General features: G+C 41.6%; 1 protein-coding gene across 1 annotated transcript; it reads left to right on the forward strand.

The window, feature by feature from the left end:
* Positions 1-477: 477 nt before the first annotated feature.
* Positions 478-11,498, forward strand: LOC107395570 (juxtaposed with another zinc finger protein 1). Its single transcript, XM_070546401.1, has 4 exons — positions 478-574; positions 1,140-1,336; positions 3,908-4,077; positions 11,175-11,498. Exons 2-4 carry the CDS (start codon positions 1,144-1,146, stop codon positions 11,349-11,351), a joined length of 540 nt encoding a protein of 179 aa, XP_070402502.1. The 5' UTR covers positions 478-574; positions 1,140-1,143; the 3' UTR covers positions 11,352-11,498.
* Positions 11,499-13,917: the final 2,419 nt, after the last annotated feature.

Consider the following 13,917-nt stretch of genomic DNA (forward strand, 5'->3'; position numbering starts at 1 on the left):
TTGTATGTTTTGGTGTTTTGCTTTATGTTGAAGTAAACATTTTACCAGATTTTTTCTGTAAGCACTTTTATTTTTTACAGTAAATTGTAAAGCTCAAGGACCATGCATCTTGACTAATTTAAGAATCATTACAAATACACCAAGGTAGACATCCATATAATAGTGAGAATTTAAAAGCTATATCTAAACATTCTATCTACAGTGAGGGAGGATGTGCATCTAAGCAACATTTGATCACAGAACTTGTTTTTCTCGGTGTAATTAACTCGCGTTGAGTCACACATTTTGACATTTATCTAATACTGAAATTTCCCTGACGGACAATAAAGGATTTTCTATTATATTTTATTCATAATATGTGCTGTATCAGCCTCACAAAGAGTGTTTAAAGATTCAGTGTAAATAAGGGACAAATGAATGTAACAGAAATATGTAATTATTCTTGTCTTGTTTGCCATGTTTGATTTTTCACGTGCTTGGAACATTTCTGTTTCCTTCCAGATACAGACCCCTGTCTTCTGGAGAAGCAGGAGCAGCAGCAGCCCACCTATGTTGCTCTAAGTTACATCAACAGGTAAAGAAAAGCATTTAGTTTAAAAATGAACACATCTATGCCGATAGAAAAATCTTGGACGCTCTTCTGTGTCCGTCTTTATTACACGTGTCACAGGAGGTCTAAGAGGTACTGCTGACTGTTTCACTTGCCATCTGGTGGGTTGCTTAAATGAATTGCTGTGGTATTGTGTAGCTGAGGTTTTCTACTGCCTTAAGTTCACCCCAGCTGTCTTTGATATGGGACTTTAATAGAGGTTATAAAGGCGTTCTGCAAGAAGCTAGCATATGACGTCTGCCGCCGTCTCCCTGCCTTCACCATCACGTGTTGATGTGGCTGTGGCTTAATGTGTTAATCCCAGTATTGCTTTAACAATGTCTATGTTAACATTTTATTTTTATTATAGTCATTTATCAAAGACTTTACTAATGTCTATAAAACCCAATGGTGTATCTTTTTTATTCTTTTCAAACATACACCCGTTGGTTGCAAACCTATTAATATTACAGCCCCAAAGTAATGGGCCTCTTTCCATATAGGTTTATTTTTCTATGAATATTGAGATATTTTCATTTTTTAATGCCAGGTTTATGACGGACGCAGCAAGACGAGAACACGAGGCTCTGAAGAAAAAGGTGCAGCCCAAGCTGTCCTTGTCTCTAACTGGCAATCTGTCCCGCAGCAAAATTCCCACACCACCCCGCCACACCAGTGGAAACCTCACCCCTCCAGTTACTCCCCCAATCACTCCGTCCTCTTCCTTCCGCAGCAGCACACCTACAGGTAACCACCCACAGGGTTCTTGATAACCTCAACCCAAGAAGATATTATGTATGGAGATATAATAATGGAATGACCTGCACTTGAATAGCTCTGTCCTGTGTCAGAGGACTCCAAAGTGCTTTGCACTACAATTGTTTACACGTTCACACTACATGGTAGCCATAGCTGCCCTGGGGCACACTGACAGAAGTGAGGCTGCCGTACACAGACACTACCAGTCTCTCCCACCACCACCAGCAGGCAATGAGGCTAAAGGGGGTCAGACTGAGTGGGGCACGAACCTGCATGCCTCTGGTTATAGGCCAGTTGCTTAACTCCTCATTTACATCCATCCATCCATCCATTTTCGGCCGCTTATCTGGGATCAGGTCATGGGGGCAGTAGCCTAAGCAGGGAGGCCCAGCATTCCCTCTCCTCAGCCACTTGGACCAGCTCCTCTGGGGGAATCCTGAGGTGTTCCCTGACCAGCTGTGAGACAGTCTCTCCAGCGTGTCCTGGTTCTTCCTTTAGGCCTTCTCCCGGTTGGATGTGCCGGAAAACCTCACCAGGGAAAAGTCCAGGAGGCATCCTTACCAGATGCCCAAGCCACCTCAACTGGCTCCACTCGATATGGAGGAGCAGCGGTTCTACTCCGAGCCCCTCCCAGAAGACCATGCTTCTCACCCTATCTCTAAGGGAGAGCCCAGCCACCCTAACCTGCAAACCCTAACCCTTCCGACTAACGGCCATGGTCTCGGATTTAGAAGATGTAGCTGTCCCTGGCACCATGAAGAAAAGAACGGAGAGCCTCGACAGGTGCATAAACTTTTATTTGTTTCTCTGGTCCGATGCCTTGGACTTCACTCCATGAGTTGCACCGTGAAAACTGTTTAAATATACAAAGCATAAATAAAGGTGAACACAAATTCAATGTCATAACAGAAAAGAGATTATATTCTTACATTTACCTTGCTCCATTTGCCAAGGGTGCTAAACAAAACAATAGTTCCTCATAAGCTGCTTCATCTGTAGCTCTGACTAGCCTAGACTAGACAAGAAAAACAAACAATGACTATAGAGTGTCAAACAAGTTACCCAAACAAAGCATCAATACAACAAAACTTACGTGGAGATGCAGTGGGCAACGTGCAGCTGAGGTAAATTCAGACTAAATAATTTCAAACAGTGTCGTCTTCAACAAACAAATTAACCCAAGTAGTTTGTGTTTTTTTCTCTGGAAGGGTGTGGCTTATTTATGAATTCTGTGAGCCAGTTAAGGGTCATCACCATCAGCTGCTCAGCTGGCAGCTACAGAAGAGCTGATTCTCATCCCGGCTGCTTCACACTCAGCTGAGAACCGCTCCAATGAGAGCCGGAGATCATGTTCTGATGAAGCCAACAGGACCACATCATCTGCAACAAGCAGACTCAATCCTCAGGCCACCCTAAACAGATCCAGTCCACACCTTGGCTGCACCTAGAAATCCTGTCCATAAAAGTTATGAACAAAGTCGGTGACAAAGGGCAGCCTTGGTGGAGTTCAACTCTCACCGTAAACAAGCTCGACTTACTGCCGGCAATGCGGACCAAGCTCTGGCACCAGTCATACGGGGACCTAACAGCCCGTGCCGTATCAGGTACCCCATATGCATGAACTAGTTTTTCACTCCTGGAAAGGATGCTTCTAATCTTAGCAATATTCCGAAGGTGGAAAAAGGAAATCCTACAAACCTGTTTAACGTGGGATTGAGGAGGTCTTCAAAGTATTCTGCCCACCGATCCACAACGTCCGGAGTAGAGGTCAGCAGCACACCGTCCCCACTATAAACAGTGTTGGTAGTGCACTGCTTTCCCCTTCTGAGGCACCGGATGGTGGACCAGAATCTCCTCAAATACGGAAGTCTTGTTCCATGGTCTCCCATGCCCGGGTTTTGCCTCTGTGACCAAATGGTCCGCATTCCGCTTGGCCTGCCAGTACCCATCAGCTGCCTTTGGAGTCCCACAGGCCAAAAACACCCTATAGGACTCTGTCTTCAGCTTGACGGCATCCCTACCCGTCGATGTCCACCAGCAGGTTTGGGAATTGTCACCACGACTGGCACTGACAACCCTGCGGCTGCAGCTCCGGTCGGCCGCCTTGACAATGAAAGAACGGAACATGGCCCACGGAACATGGCCCACTCAGACTCAATGTCCACCGTCTCCCCCAGAACATCTTAGAAGTTCTGTCGGAGGTGAGAATTGAAACTTCTTCTGACAGGAGACTCCGCCAGACATTCCCTAAGAGGTCTTCGGGCTGCTGTTTGTCAGCTCCCTCACCGAGGACCTGTTTGCCATGGGTGACCCTGCCAGAGGCATAAAGCCTCAGACAACATAGTTCCTAGGATCACTGGGACACTCAAACCCCTCCACCACGGTAAGGTGGCAGCCCAGGGAGGGGCTGTAAAATATGTCATTTACATAGGTTTTTTTTTTTTTTTGTTTGAACGGTTTAATATATAAAGAGAAGAATGTGGATTTTACCATCAGGAAGTCAACAAGCTTGAATCAAGGCCTTCTTCTCATGATATTCTGCTTTATAAATTCCCACAGGTAGTGATTGTGATGAAGCGGATGTAGAGTTTGAGGCATCTGACAGTGATGAATCGTGGACCACAGAGAGTGCCATCAGCTCTGAGTCCATCCTGAGCTCCATGAGTATGAATGGAGGAGACGAGAAGCCGTTTGCTTGTCCTGTTCCAGGCTGTAAAAAGAGATACAAGGTATGCCTCATTCACATTCTAACATCTTATTCAAAGATATTTTATAAAACATTTTACCTCGTCAGCTGAGAATACTAGAAAAAATAGGATGAGATCAAGTTTTTTTTATCCACAGAAACAAGTTCAAATGAGTCGAAAATAAGTTGTTTTTAGCAGCAAGTCACATACATCTATAGCAGTTTCTATTCACGCCTGGTGTGTGTGTGTGTGTGTGTGTGTGTGTGTGTGTGTGTGTGTGTGTGTGTGTGTGTGTGTGTGTGTGTGTGTGTGTGTGTGTGTGTGTGTTTGGGCCACAACAAATCTTCAGTTGTTTTTTCTTTTCTTTTTTCATTAAAAACACATAATATAAGACTGCATTTATTATGACAAAATGCACACCTCCAGTTTTCCTTACCCAGTAATACTCCTGATTGCATCCTTTGGCCTGGCCTTGAGCTAATGTGTTTTGATGAGATTTTCTGTTTTTGTGTCAATGCCCCCATGGAATTGGCAAAGTCTGTAAACAAACGTTATTCTCTGTTTATTCTGCAGAAACTCATTTCTCCTAAAGAAATTCATTATCTCCTACCATATCCGGCACAGCGTGCCCCTTTAGGGACATTGAAGGAAATAAAAAGTTAAACATTGTTTATTGTGTACATGACAAAGTATTACATGCTCTCAACAAAGACCTATTGGTTGGTTATGGGCTCGACACACGGGAGGCGACAAACGACCGCGATCAGTGAAATTCGTCGCTGTCGCTTTTATTACCAGTCACACGGGAGGAGATCTGCTGCAGCGGCCAGCGGCAAAGCCGTCTACGCGTTCTGTTCCATGGCGAAATCGAAACTTCCGTTGTTTTGTTTGGCTGTGTCAGGTTGGAGGGAATTAAGGTTATTTAAGCTGTTCAGAGTTAATAAAGCGGTAGATATGATGTTTCACAAGGTGCTGCTAGAGTTATGTGAAATCTTACTTCTGATTTTATTATATAAAACATAATAGTAATCAACTTCTCCTCCATGTTTGCTCGGAGGTGTACGGAGCATCCTGTCCGCTCATTGGTCAGTAAATGAAACTGTCGCGTGCCCGTCCCATTTACCGGTTCCGTTAGAACTTATGAGACGGTGCATCCATCAGGGTTCGAGTGGGGGTGTCGGCGAGTTTAATCGTACTAGACCCGGGTTTGGACCACCTAATTAGAATCGTGTCTTTTATTTTAAAGGTGAAATGACTTGTACGAATAGCCAGCCTCAGAGTACTCCACTTCTTTTAAACTCGTTACCTTTTGGTTAAGATACTAGAGAGAAGTCTGGAGGCAAGCCAAGCCTCTCAGCAATTGTTTGGGTTATCCGGATTAATTGCGCCTCTAACAGCTTATGTGGGAGGTTGGTAACTATAAAATGATTTATGCTAGTTGATCAGGCTATCATAAATTTATCAATTTATTTATTAATCCAACCACTCCAGCTGTTAGAGACTTTTTCAACCTGCAATCAGAGCCAAAATAACCTCTAATATTCTGTTTTTATCGCCCTTAAGACAACTCGTTACTCGCAAGGAGGGGGGAGTTAAACTCCTCTTATCTTAAGGTTTCTTTATATTATTTTATTACAAACTGTAAAGTAAGTCCTGATAATTCAGAGACCTATGATCGACATGCTTACCTCTGTGCAATTATGGCCTGGGCTCCAAACGTGAAGCTTTAGAGAAAACCTGAAAGAATCAGGATTATGTTTCTTTTCCAAAAAAGGTTTATTACAAAATAGAAAATACAAAAATGGGTAAAGTAAAAAACAACTGCTATCCCCCAAGGAGGAATTAGTTCAAAATGATTAAATAAGAGTTAGTTTACACTAGCTCCTGTCTTCTGAGAATCTCCCCAAAAACTCTCTAAAAACTCTTTCATCCCCCATCCAGGTTTGGACGGGGGATGACCCCTCCAAATCTGCTCTGTCTCTTCTTGTCGCCTGCCCCAGCTCTCTCTCTCAAGCTCTCTCTGCTGTTCAGAGCTGTTCTTATATACCCTTCCTGGGCCAGCTTAAGGTCATGGGGTCATTTACCAGATACACACTTTGTAGCTCAACACAAAACATTTGGTGTCATTTTCACTACATGCAGCATTCTTCTTAACACAGGTCATTACATCATCTTTTGCAGTATTCTTCAGTTTCTCTCCAATGTTCCCGAGAGGTCTTCTGGATCTGATGGGCTTGTCTTCACTCTGTTCTCCTCCAATCCCATCTTTCCAAGCCAGGGGTGGATCCAGGGGTGGGGCCAGCCAACCTGACCTTTTGCCCAGTTCTGTCCTCTTGTCCCTGTGACCCTTGTGTGACCCTTGTTTCTGACCACAGTTTTTTGACCTGCAGCACAGCTCCTGTCGGCTGGCTGATTTTGCTCGCACAAGCCAGTCCAGTGTGGCTCACCTTTTGACCCCGTACTTGCCACTATCTTTGGCATGTGGGGACTCGCAACAAAACCTCTGTTGATTGGTCCTCGTTCGAGCGACAGCGATGAAAAGTTGAAAATGTTTCAACTTTCTGGGATTGCGTCGCTGGGTTGTCCGTGCACGACACGTGCACGAGTGCAAAGTTTCACACGCACGTTTTTCGCGTTTTGCTTGGTAGTAGGGAGACCCGCGATTATCGCTTTGTCGCGCACGTCTCATTGAAAATGAATGGAGGAGAGGCGATGTCGCCTCCCGTGTGTTGAGCCCATTATCCTGAGTAAAGGCTGGCAGACACCCCAATGAGTTGACAGAAGGCCCTCCAGAACCAGGCGCTGAATTGGGGCCCTCGGTCCACGACCGCATTTTGGGGAAAGCTGTGGAGTCATATGACATGCTCAATGAGGAGCTCTGCCATCGTCTTGACTGTGGAGAGACCAGGTTGAGCCACCAGGTGGACGGACCTAGAGAAATGGGAACCAAATATAGCAGTGGAGTTCCTGCCATCGACGGTTGGTAACACCTTTGATCAAATCCACGCCTATGTGTGACTAGGGTCGAGATGGAATTGGCAGAGGTTGGAGGAGTCCAGTCTGACATAGGGACCTTGGCCTGAGCACAGGTAGGGCTTCCACAAAGCTCTTGACTTCCTGTGCCAAGGAGGGCCACCAGAGAAAGCGGTGGATGAACCGGAGAGCCCGGGCCACACCGTCATGTTCGGCAACGGGAGAAGAATTCCCCCTGACCAGGGTCTTTGACGGCACTGGGCAGGCACAAAGAGGCGATTGGGTGGTGTCTCTGGCGGTACAGGGTCTGTGCCCTGGACTGCGTGAATTCTGCCCTCCAACGGCCAATGCAACAATGCCAGGACACGTTCAGGGTCAACGATGGTCTCAGGTTGGTTTGGTGACTGGACTGTTAGTGCTGATGGGAAAGGGCGTCGGTTTTGCCGTTCTTGGAGCCAGGTCAGTAGGTGATGTGAAAGTTGAAGAGTTCAAAGAAGATGGCTCAACGGGCTTGCCAGGGATGGAACTGTTTGGCGTTCTTGGTTTTGGTGATTTGTCCAAATCAGGAAAGGTTCCGGCGTGCCCATGAGCCAACAGCGCTACTCTTCCAGTGTATTATTAAAAAAAAAAACTTGTATTTTGGTTGATTAACCATGTTTCCTGTTCATATGGCTGGGGATTGAGATGAAGTAATCATCTGTTGAGTATTTTAACATAAAATTGTTTGATAATGTTGATTTGAAAGCCAAACTATCGAGTCCACCAGACACTTGAACACTGGCTGAGTAACAAAAGAGCAAACCACACAGGGGTTAAGATGCTGCTGGTTAAGGATGCTCTTGTTAATTAGAGATTCAATCCAGTTAATTTAGTCCCAACATTAACATTTATTTTTTATCACGAAATGTTCAAATACAATATGAGAAAATTCCTACTTTTAACCTTTTATAAAAAATCTCTGTCAGAAGTAGATTTTGTAGTGTCTATGGAATAGATATCATCTCTTCATATTTATAATGAGATCAAATAAGAAAACCTATTGTCATGAATTATTGGAACAATATAGAAATGAAACTCAAGGAACTGGGAAGGCATTAAGTGAAATAATCAAAAAAGACAAGAAAAACATTCAGATTGCCCAATTTATTTATAAATGACAATCAAATAATCGAAAATGAGAAAGAAATTACAGATTCCTTAAATGTTTTTTTTTTACTAAACCTACATTAGCCAATAAAATAAAAGAACCAAAAGACATACATAGATCACATTTTGATCATACAAAACAATTTAAATTCTCTTGTTGAGATGTTGAGGAAAATGAAATTATTGACATTGTTGAAATAACAAATAAATAATTAACTGATTGTTTTGATATCAACATGATGAAAATGAAATAAACTTATGTGATTAAACCTTTTACATAAATCTGCAATCAGTTCTTTTTACAGAAAGTAGTTCCAATCTTTAAAAGAGGAAATACATTTTCATTAATGACCAGAGATATTAATGATCCATGCCTGGCATGAACCCCATCTCTGGACCTGGGCTTTTAAACCAGAAGAGTGGTTCTTTTTATTACAGGGAAGTTTAATACACTTTGCATGATCTGAGAGACGAGAAGAGAGAGAGACCTCCAAACGTTTAAGCAAAGTTTATTACCTAAATGATTTTAAACAGTTTAACAGGACTAACTCTCTAGTGATGAATGTGAGGTGGAGTGTGTGTTGGTGCGATGTCAGTTCAGAACCTCCGTTCTGAAGAAGCGAGTCTGAGTGGGAGATGATGTTTTGCTCCTAACTGATCAACGTTTGAACCGTGGTCAGAAAACAACATGAGACGCCATCTGTGTCGCTCTACATTATCAGTGGTGGGACTTCCGTCTTAGATCAGGCTGCCAGGTTCACGACCTTCCACTGGTACTGGAGCCGATGGAACAGCGTCAACAGCACGACAAACCAGTCTTTGGATAGTCTCCAGGTAAAAAGCGGCAGGTGTTTCACAGCAGCGAGTTCAGCTTTTATTCTGAAGGAACCGTTGTTTTGTTGATAACAACGACAGGATTTCCCAGCTTGGCAGTTCTCAGTTTAAAAGTAAAAAAGTACAGATGGCCGGTCCGTACTCCACTTAGCAATTATGAACATCAGAGGATCTTGAGCTGGCTGAATACTGAGCTCAAAATGGCCTTGTTCTGACTTATTAATCTTGGTGTTTATTATTTTGGATGAATCACAGCTGACAGATTAAATAAACACCACAGAGACTCTGCCACGCTTCAGAGTGAAGGTTCAGATTGGATTTTGCGACCGGAATGTGTCTTGATTATTTATCTTGTGTATCAGCTGACTAGTGGCTAGGATACGTCATTTCCTTATTAAACATTAATCATAACATTGTGATTTCACAGATCGGTCCCATGGTTATTATTGACTAACAGTTGTGTTGATTAGCTTTATTAAAATAGAGTTCTTTGATTAATTAAAAGAAAAGAGTTCATTCTTCGTTCTTCTGTCTTCACTGCTGGAATGGAAACATTAGAAGTGAATGCATGACCTTGAGGCTGCTTCATGCACACTGACACTGTGTCAAACAGAACAGCTGTTAGAGGGGAGAAATGGTTCCTTCATCACGTTACATAAGCTTGACAATTTTGTTAAGTATAATTTGTTAAGTGAACATCAGTATGGATTTCACTCAAATCGATCCACTATAACTGCTATTATGGTCTAGTGGAAGACATAGCTACTGCAATAGATAATAGTGAATATGCAGCATTTTTTTTATTGATTTAAATAAGGCCTTCGATACTTTAGACCACTTATATTTAAAAAAAAACTGAAATGTTTTGTGTCAGGAGGCCAGCATACTGTATGTCTGGCTGGAAAGTTATCTCAGCAATAGATATCAATGTGGACTCTGGAAAAAAATTAATTACACATGGAGTTCCTCAAGGCTCAATTTTGGGTCCTAAATAGCTCATAATTTACATTAATGACCTTTTTGAAGTTTTGAAAAATGCTAATTGCATTTTATACGCTGATGATACCAGCCTGTACAGTTCTGGGAAGGACCTGACACTGCTCCTCCATACAGCTGAAAAAAGCTGTCTGTACCAAAAAGGTGGTTTGACTTAAACTGTCAGCGAATCTTAGCAAAACAAAATATATTATAGTTGGAAATGGAACTAAGGGATCATAAAACTCTAAAAATGAATGATATAGAAACTGAAGGGTTTTTGAAAATAAATTTTTAGTAGTAACCACGGATGGAAAACTGGAAATCACACATAAATGCACTAAAAATAAAATTAGCTTAAACGATTGCTGTAATAGGTCAAATTTAAAATGTTCTGATAAAAGATCTATTTTATTATTGTATAACACCCTCATACCTCCTCACTTAACCTATGGCTTGGAAATATGGGGAAATAATTACAAATCTAATATTAATCTTAATTTCTTACTCCAAAAAAGGCCACTTTCAGATTTTTATGCACCAACAAATATGATGTTTGAAAAGTTAAAATTGTGAAAAATCCATGATTTTGTTGACCTTTACATTGGTAATAGTGTTTAAGGCTCACAATAATCTTCTTCCTTCTATGAATACAGGAATAATCAGTATAACCTCAGAGGAGGTGGTATTTTTAACAAAGCAAAAATGAGAACTAATAAAGAAGGTTGTATTTCTGTAAGAGGGGTTAATTTATGGAATGATTTGGATGATACAGATTAATACAGTAATGGCATTAAAAATATGTATAAATCAATTAAAATTCAAAAATATATAGCTCTAGATGAAAACATAAGGAATTAGTGTTCAGTGTTTTTGTAATGGATTTGCAAATGATTCAATGAATTAAGTAATGATGTGATTTAGTTTTAAATAAATAATATATATATTTCTACTGCGTCGCTGGTTTTGGGTTAAATCGCTCATGAATGTTTTCCTTTATTCATTTTTTTCTTTGTATTTCTATTTCTGTTGATATAACATGTGGTCATAAAGTCTGCTTTCTTGTAAAGAGGAATGTAATTAGGGTTAGGCACAAAGATTCAGCCTAAACCCTTTGGTGTTGTAGTACATGTTGTTTCTCTCAACCATTTAGTGTGGTTGTGATCGGTGAACTGTTACTCATGATGCTTTTATGTCCTCCTCTGCTACAGAATGTGAATGGAATCAAGTACCACGCCAAGAATGGCCACCGAACCCAGATTAGGGTACGCAAACCTTTCAAGTGCCGATGTGGGAAGAGCTACAAAACGTCTCAGGGTCTTCGCCATCACACCATCAACTTTCATCCACCGGTCTCCACTGACTTCATTCGTAAGGTGCAGCAGTAGAGGCTGAGGGCCAGTTCCCTCGCTCTTTCACACTCACCTACACGTCTCCATCACCAGCCGTGGTTTTCCCTTCAGCCCTGCCCACTTTGAATTCTTTGTCCAAGTTGACCGTGTTCTTCTTCTAATTTTCCAGAAACACCAGGTTTATTGCATTAACTAAGTGTATTACAGTTTCATTCCTCTTAAGTTCACACTTTTGTATTTTGCACATTGAGGAGATTATTTTCCTGACATTTGTTTGTGTGTTGGTGTTAGAGGGTAGAAAAGAGGAACTCTTTGCCTTTGTCATGCTAGTCAGTGTCTCTTTGAGCCTAAATCATCTAAAGTATGACGGACATGAATGAAAACACAACGTGTTAAAGCATTATCCTCGAGCCTCGGTGTGAATAACCCGTTGTTGGTTTTAATAGAATATCTTTTCTTTTTATACGACAAAACCCCATTTTTGGATGAGTTTTACAACACTTGAGTGGGAGCACCTAAGAGCTATCTCAGGTATTTTTCTGCACGCGTTTCTGCTCCACGGACCTACCCAAGTGTTGTAAAAGTATTAAAGTTGTTTGTTGGGATTACGAGTTCAGTTAAAAACTTTTAATAAATTCTCTCCTTGCTACTTTACAGCAAGGGGCTAAAGCACTTTGTAAATGTTACCGAGCATCACAGCGTTTTCTACCATTAGCTTTGTTCTTGTGTAAACACAGCAAGTAGGCATTTGCACACGTTGAATGTTTTAATGTTTTTAGATTTCAATGTCAACAGCAGTTGCCTTGGATTGCAAACCGTTCCAAAAAAAGTCCTGAGTTTGGACTTCAGACAAGGCGAGTCCTGCTTGCCTTTTGCATTCATGAGGGAACCTTTCAATGGACCGGCTAGGGTTGGTAGCCATACGTTCAGCTGACAGTCTAATTGTTAGAGTCATAAGGATCTCCTATGTCTCTCACTTTGTGCCAAAACAATGAGGTTCTCATCCCCAAATACTCTGTCACAATAATAATAATAATAATAATATTAGCCATTACATAACACAGAATACAGTCATGCTTACACTAATGGTGTACTAAACCATTTTACTTAATAGAAACTTGCAACACACAAATGTGATGTTACATTTTTGATAAAGTCAGGATAGGGGAGTTTTTACCGCCTCCGTTTCATCACCACCGGTTCTTTCTTTAACCTTTTTCTCTGTTTTTCTGTTGTTTTGCTTCTGAGGAGCAAAACTTTCTTGCAATGTTTTAAAATCACCCTTTTAAAGTTTTTATTGTCAAAAGCACCATAATAAAAATGCCACCATGATGTGAAATCTGAGCTGTTTGGTACCACCAAAGTGGAAAAAAAAATCCAGGAAACCTAAAAGAGGACCTGACCTGAAGAAAACCGGATGTTAGGATGCCAAACTGTTGATCTGAGCCATTTTAAAAAAAATCCTGGTTTTCTAGGATTCTAATGCATAAAAATAATAGGAATTTAGAAAAAACACATCATTGTGAACACTTCAGCATTAAACCAGTCTCAGTAAGTCACATTGATGCATCTTCAACCCCCCCAAAAGATGTTCTCTATACTTTTCAGATGAGTTTGGGCAGCTGGTTTGGTTTTTCCATGTGAATTTGGAGTGTTTAGCACAAGTATCCGTGTGCACAGCGGGGAGAGCTTGGCAGTGGACGGTGTTCCCGACACATTTTAATTTTCACACCAGAGTGGGTCCATCTTTGATCCAGCCCAGCCTGAAGATCCCAGCTAGTGCTGGGATTGAGACCGTCCTCGCTAACACATTTATTCTGGTTTTGCTTTTTTTCCTCACATAGATGTTTCAGATCATCACAACCATACAAAGAATACCCGAGTAAATACAAAACGAACATTTCATTGAATGAGGGGGAAAAGCTACCCTAACCAACCTGTTCCAACACGACTAAGGTAGGAATAGTTGATTCGAACAGCCTTGGAGGAAACGAAGGCAACACTGGTATCGAGTCTCTCACATCACCGAGGTCCCGCTCTGGTTTAGACTTGTTAGGATTCAGCCACATTGGAGGGTTTTGCAGAGTAAACTTAACATGTCAGCAGGAACTCAAACTGGTTTTTCTGCTTTGTTTTACATAAAGTAGTCTGCAGAATATTTAATAAAGTCTCAGGGATCATCGAGATGGTTTTAGGCTGGGAAAGTTATTTTATTGTTGAGTCTTATTGAATTTCTGTAGCACGGGTGTGTTGCTTTTTGAGAGCCTTTAGCTGTGTGTGTGTTGTCAGACAGGTGTTACTAACGTGATCTGTGGCTGCTGGGACTGAACGCCGGTTTCCTGATCATTCATGATTTCGCCAGGTTGGTTTGGGTATTTGTTCTCTGAATAAACAAAGGAATTAGAAAACTGCGATTTGCATCAACGTGGGTTGTGCGTGTCTGAAACAAGACAGAAAGTCATTTTTCACAGACCGTACATATTACTGGTTTTGTTTCTTCGGTAGACGATTCCTCTTCTCCATTTTAACTCAGGAAAAAATCCACGTTGCCTGTTCCTCGCATTAAAGTTCAAACTTATTTCTACAACTGGTTTGTTTGAAA

The sequence above is a fragment of the Nothobranchius furzeri genome, chromosome 17 (assembly GCF_043380555.1).
Source record: "Nothobranchius furzeri strain GRZ-AD chromosome 17, NfurGRZ-RIMD1, whole genome shotgun sequence".
NCBI lineage: Eukaryota > Metazoa > Chordata > Actinopteri > Cyprinodontiformes > Nothobranchiidae > Nothobranchius > Nothobranchius furzeri.

Coding starts and splice junctions, on each gene's coding strand:
- LOC107395570 (XM_070546401.1), top strand. CDS start 1,144: ATGACGGACGCAGCAAGACGAGAACACGAGGCTCTGAAGAAAAAGGTG. Junction 1,337..3,907: donor CCGCAGCAGCACACCTACAG/GTAACCACCCAC, acceptor AAATTCCCACAG/GTAGTGATTGTGATGAAGCG. Junction 4,078..11,174: donor GCTGTAAAAAGAGATACAAG/GTATGCCTCATT, acceptor CCTCTGCTACAG/AATGTGAATGGAATCAAGTA.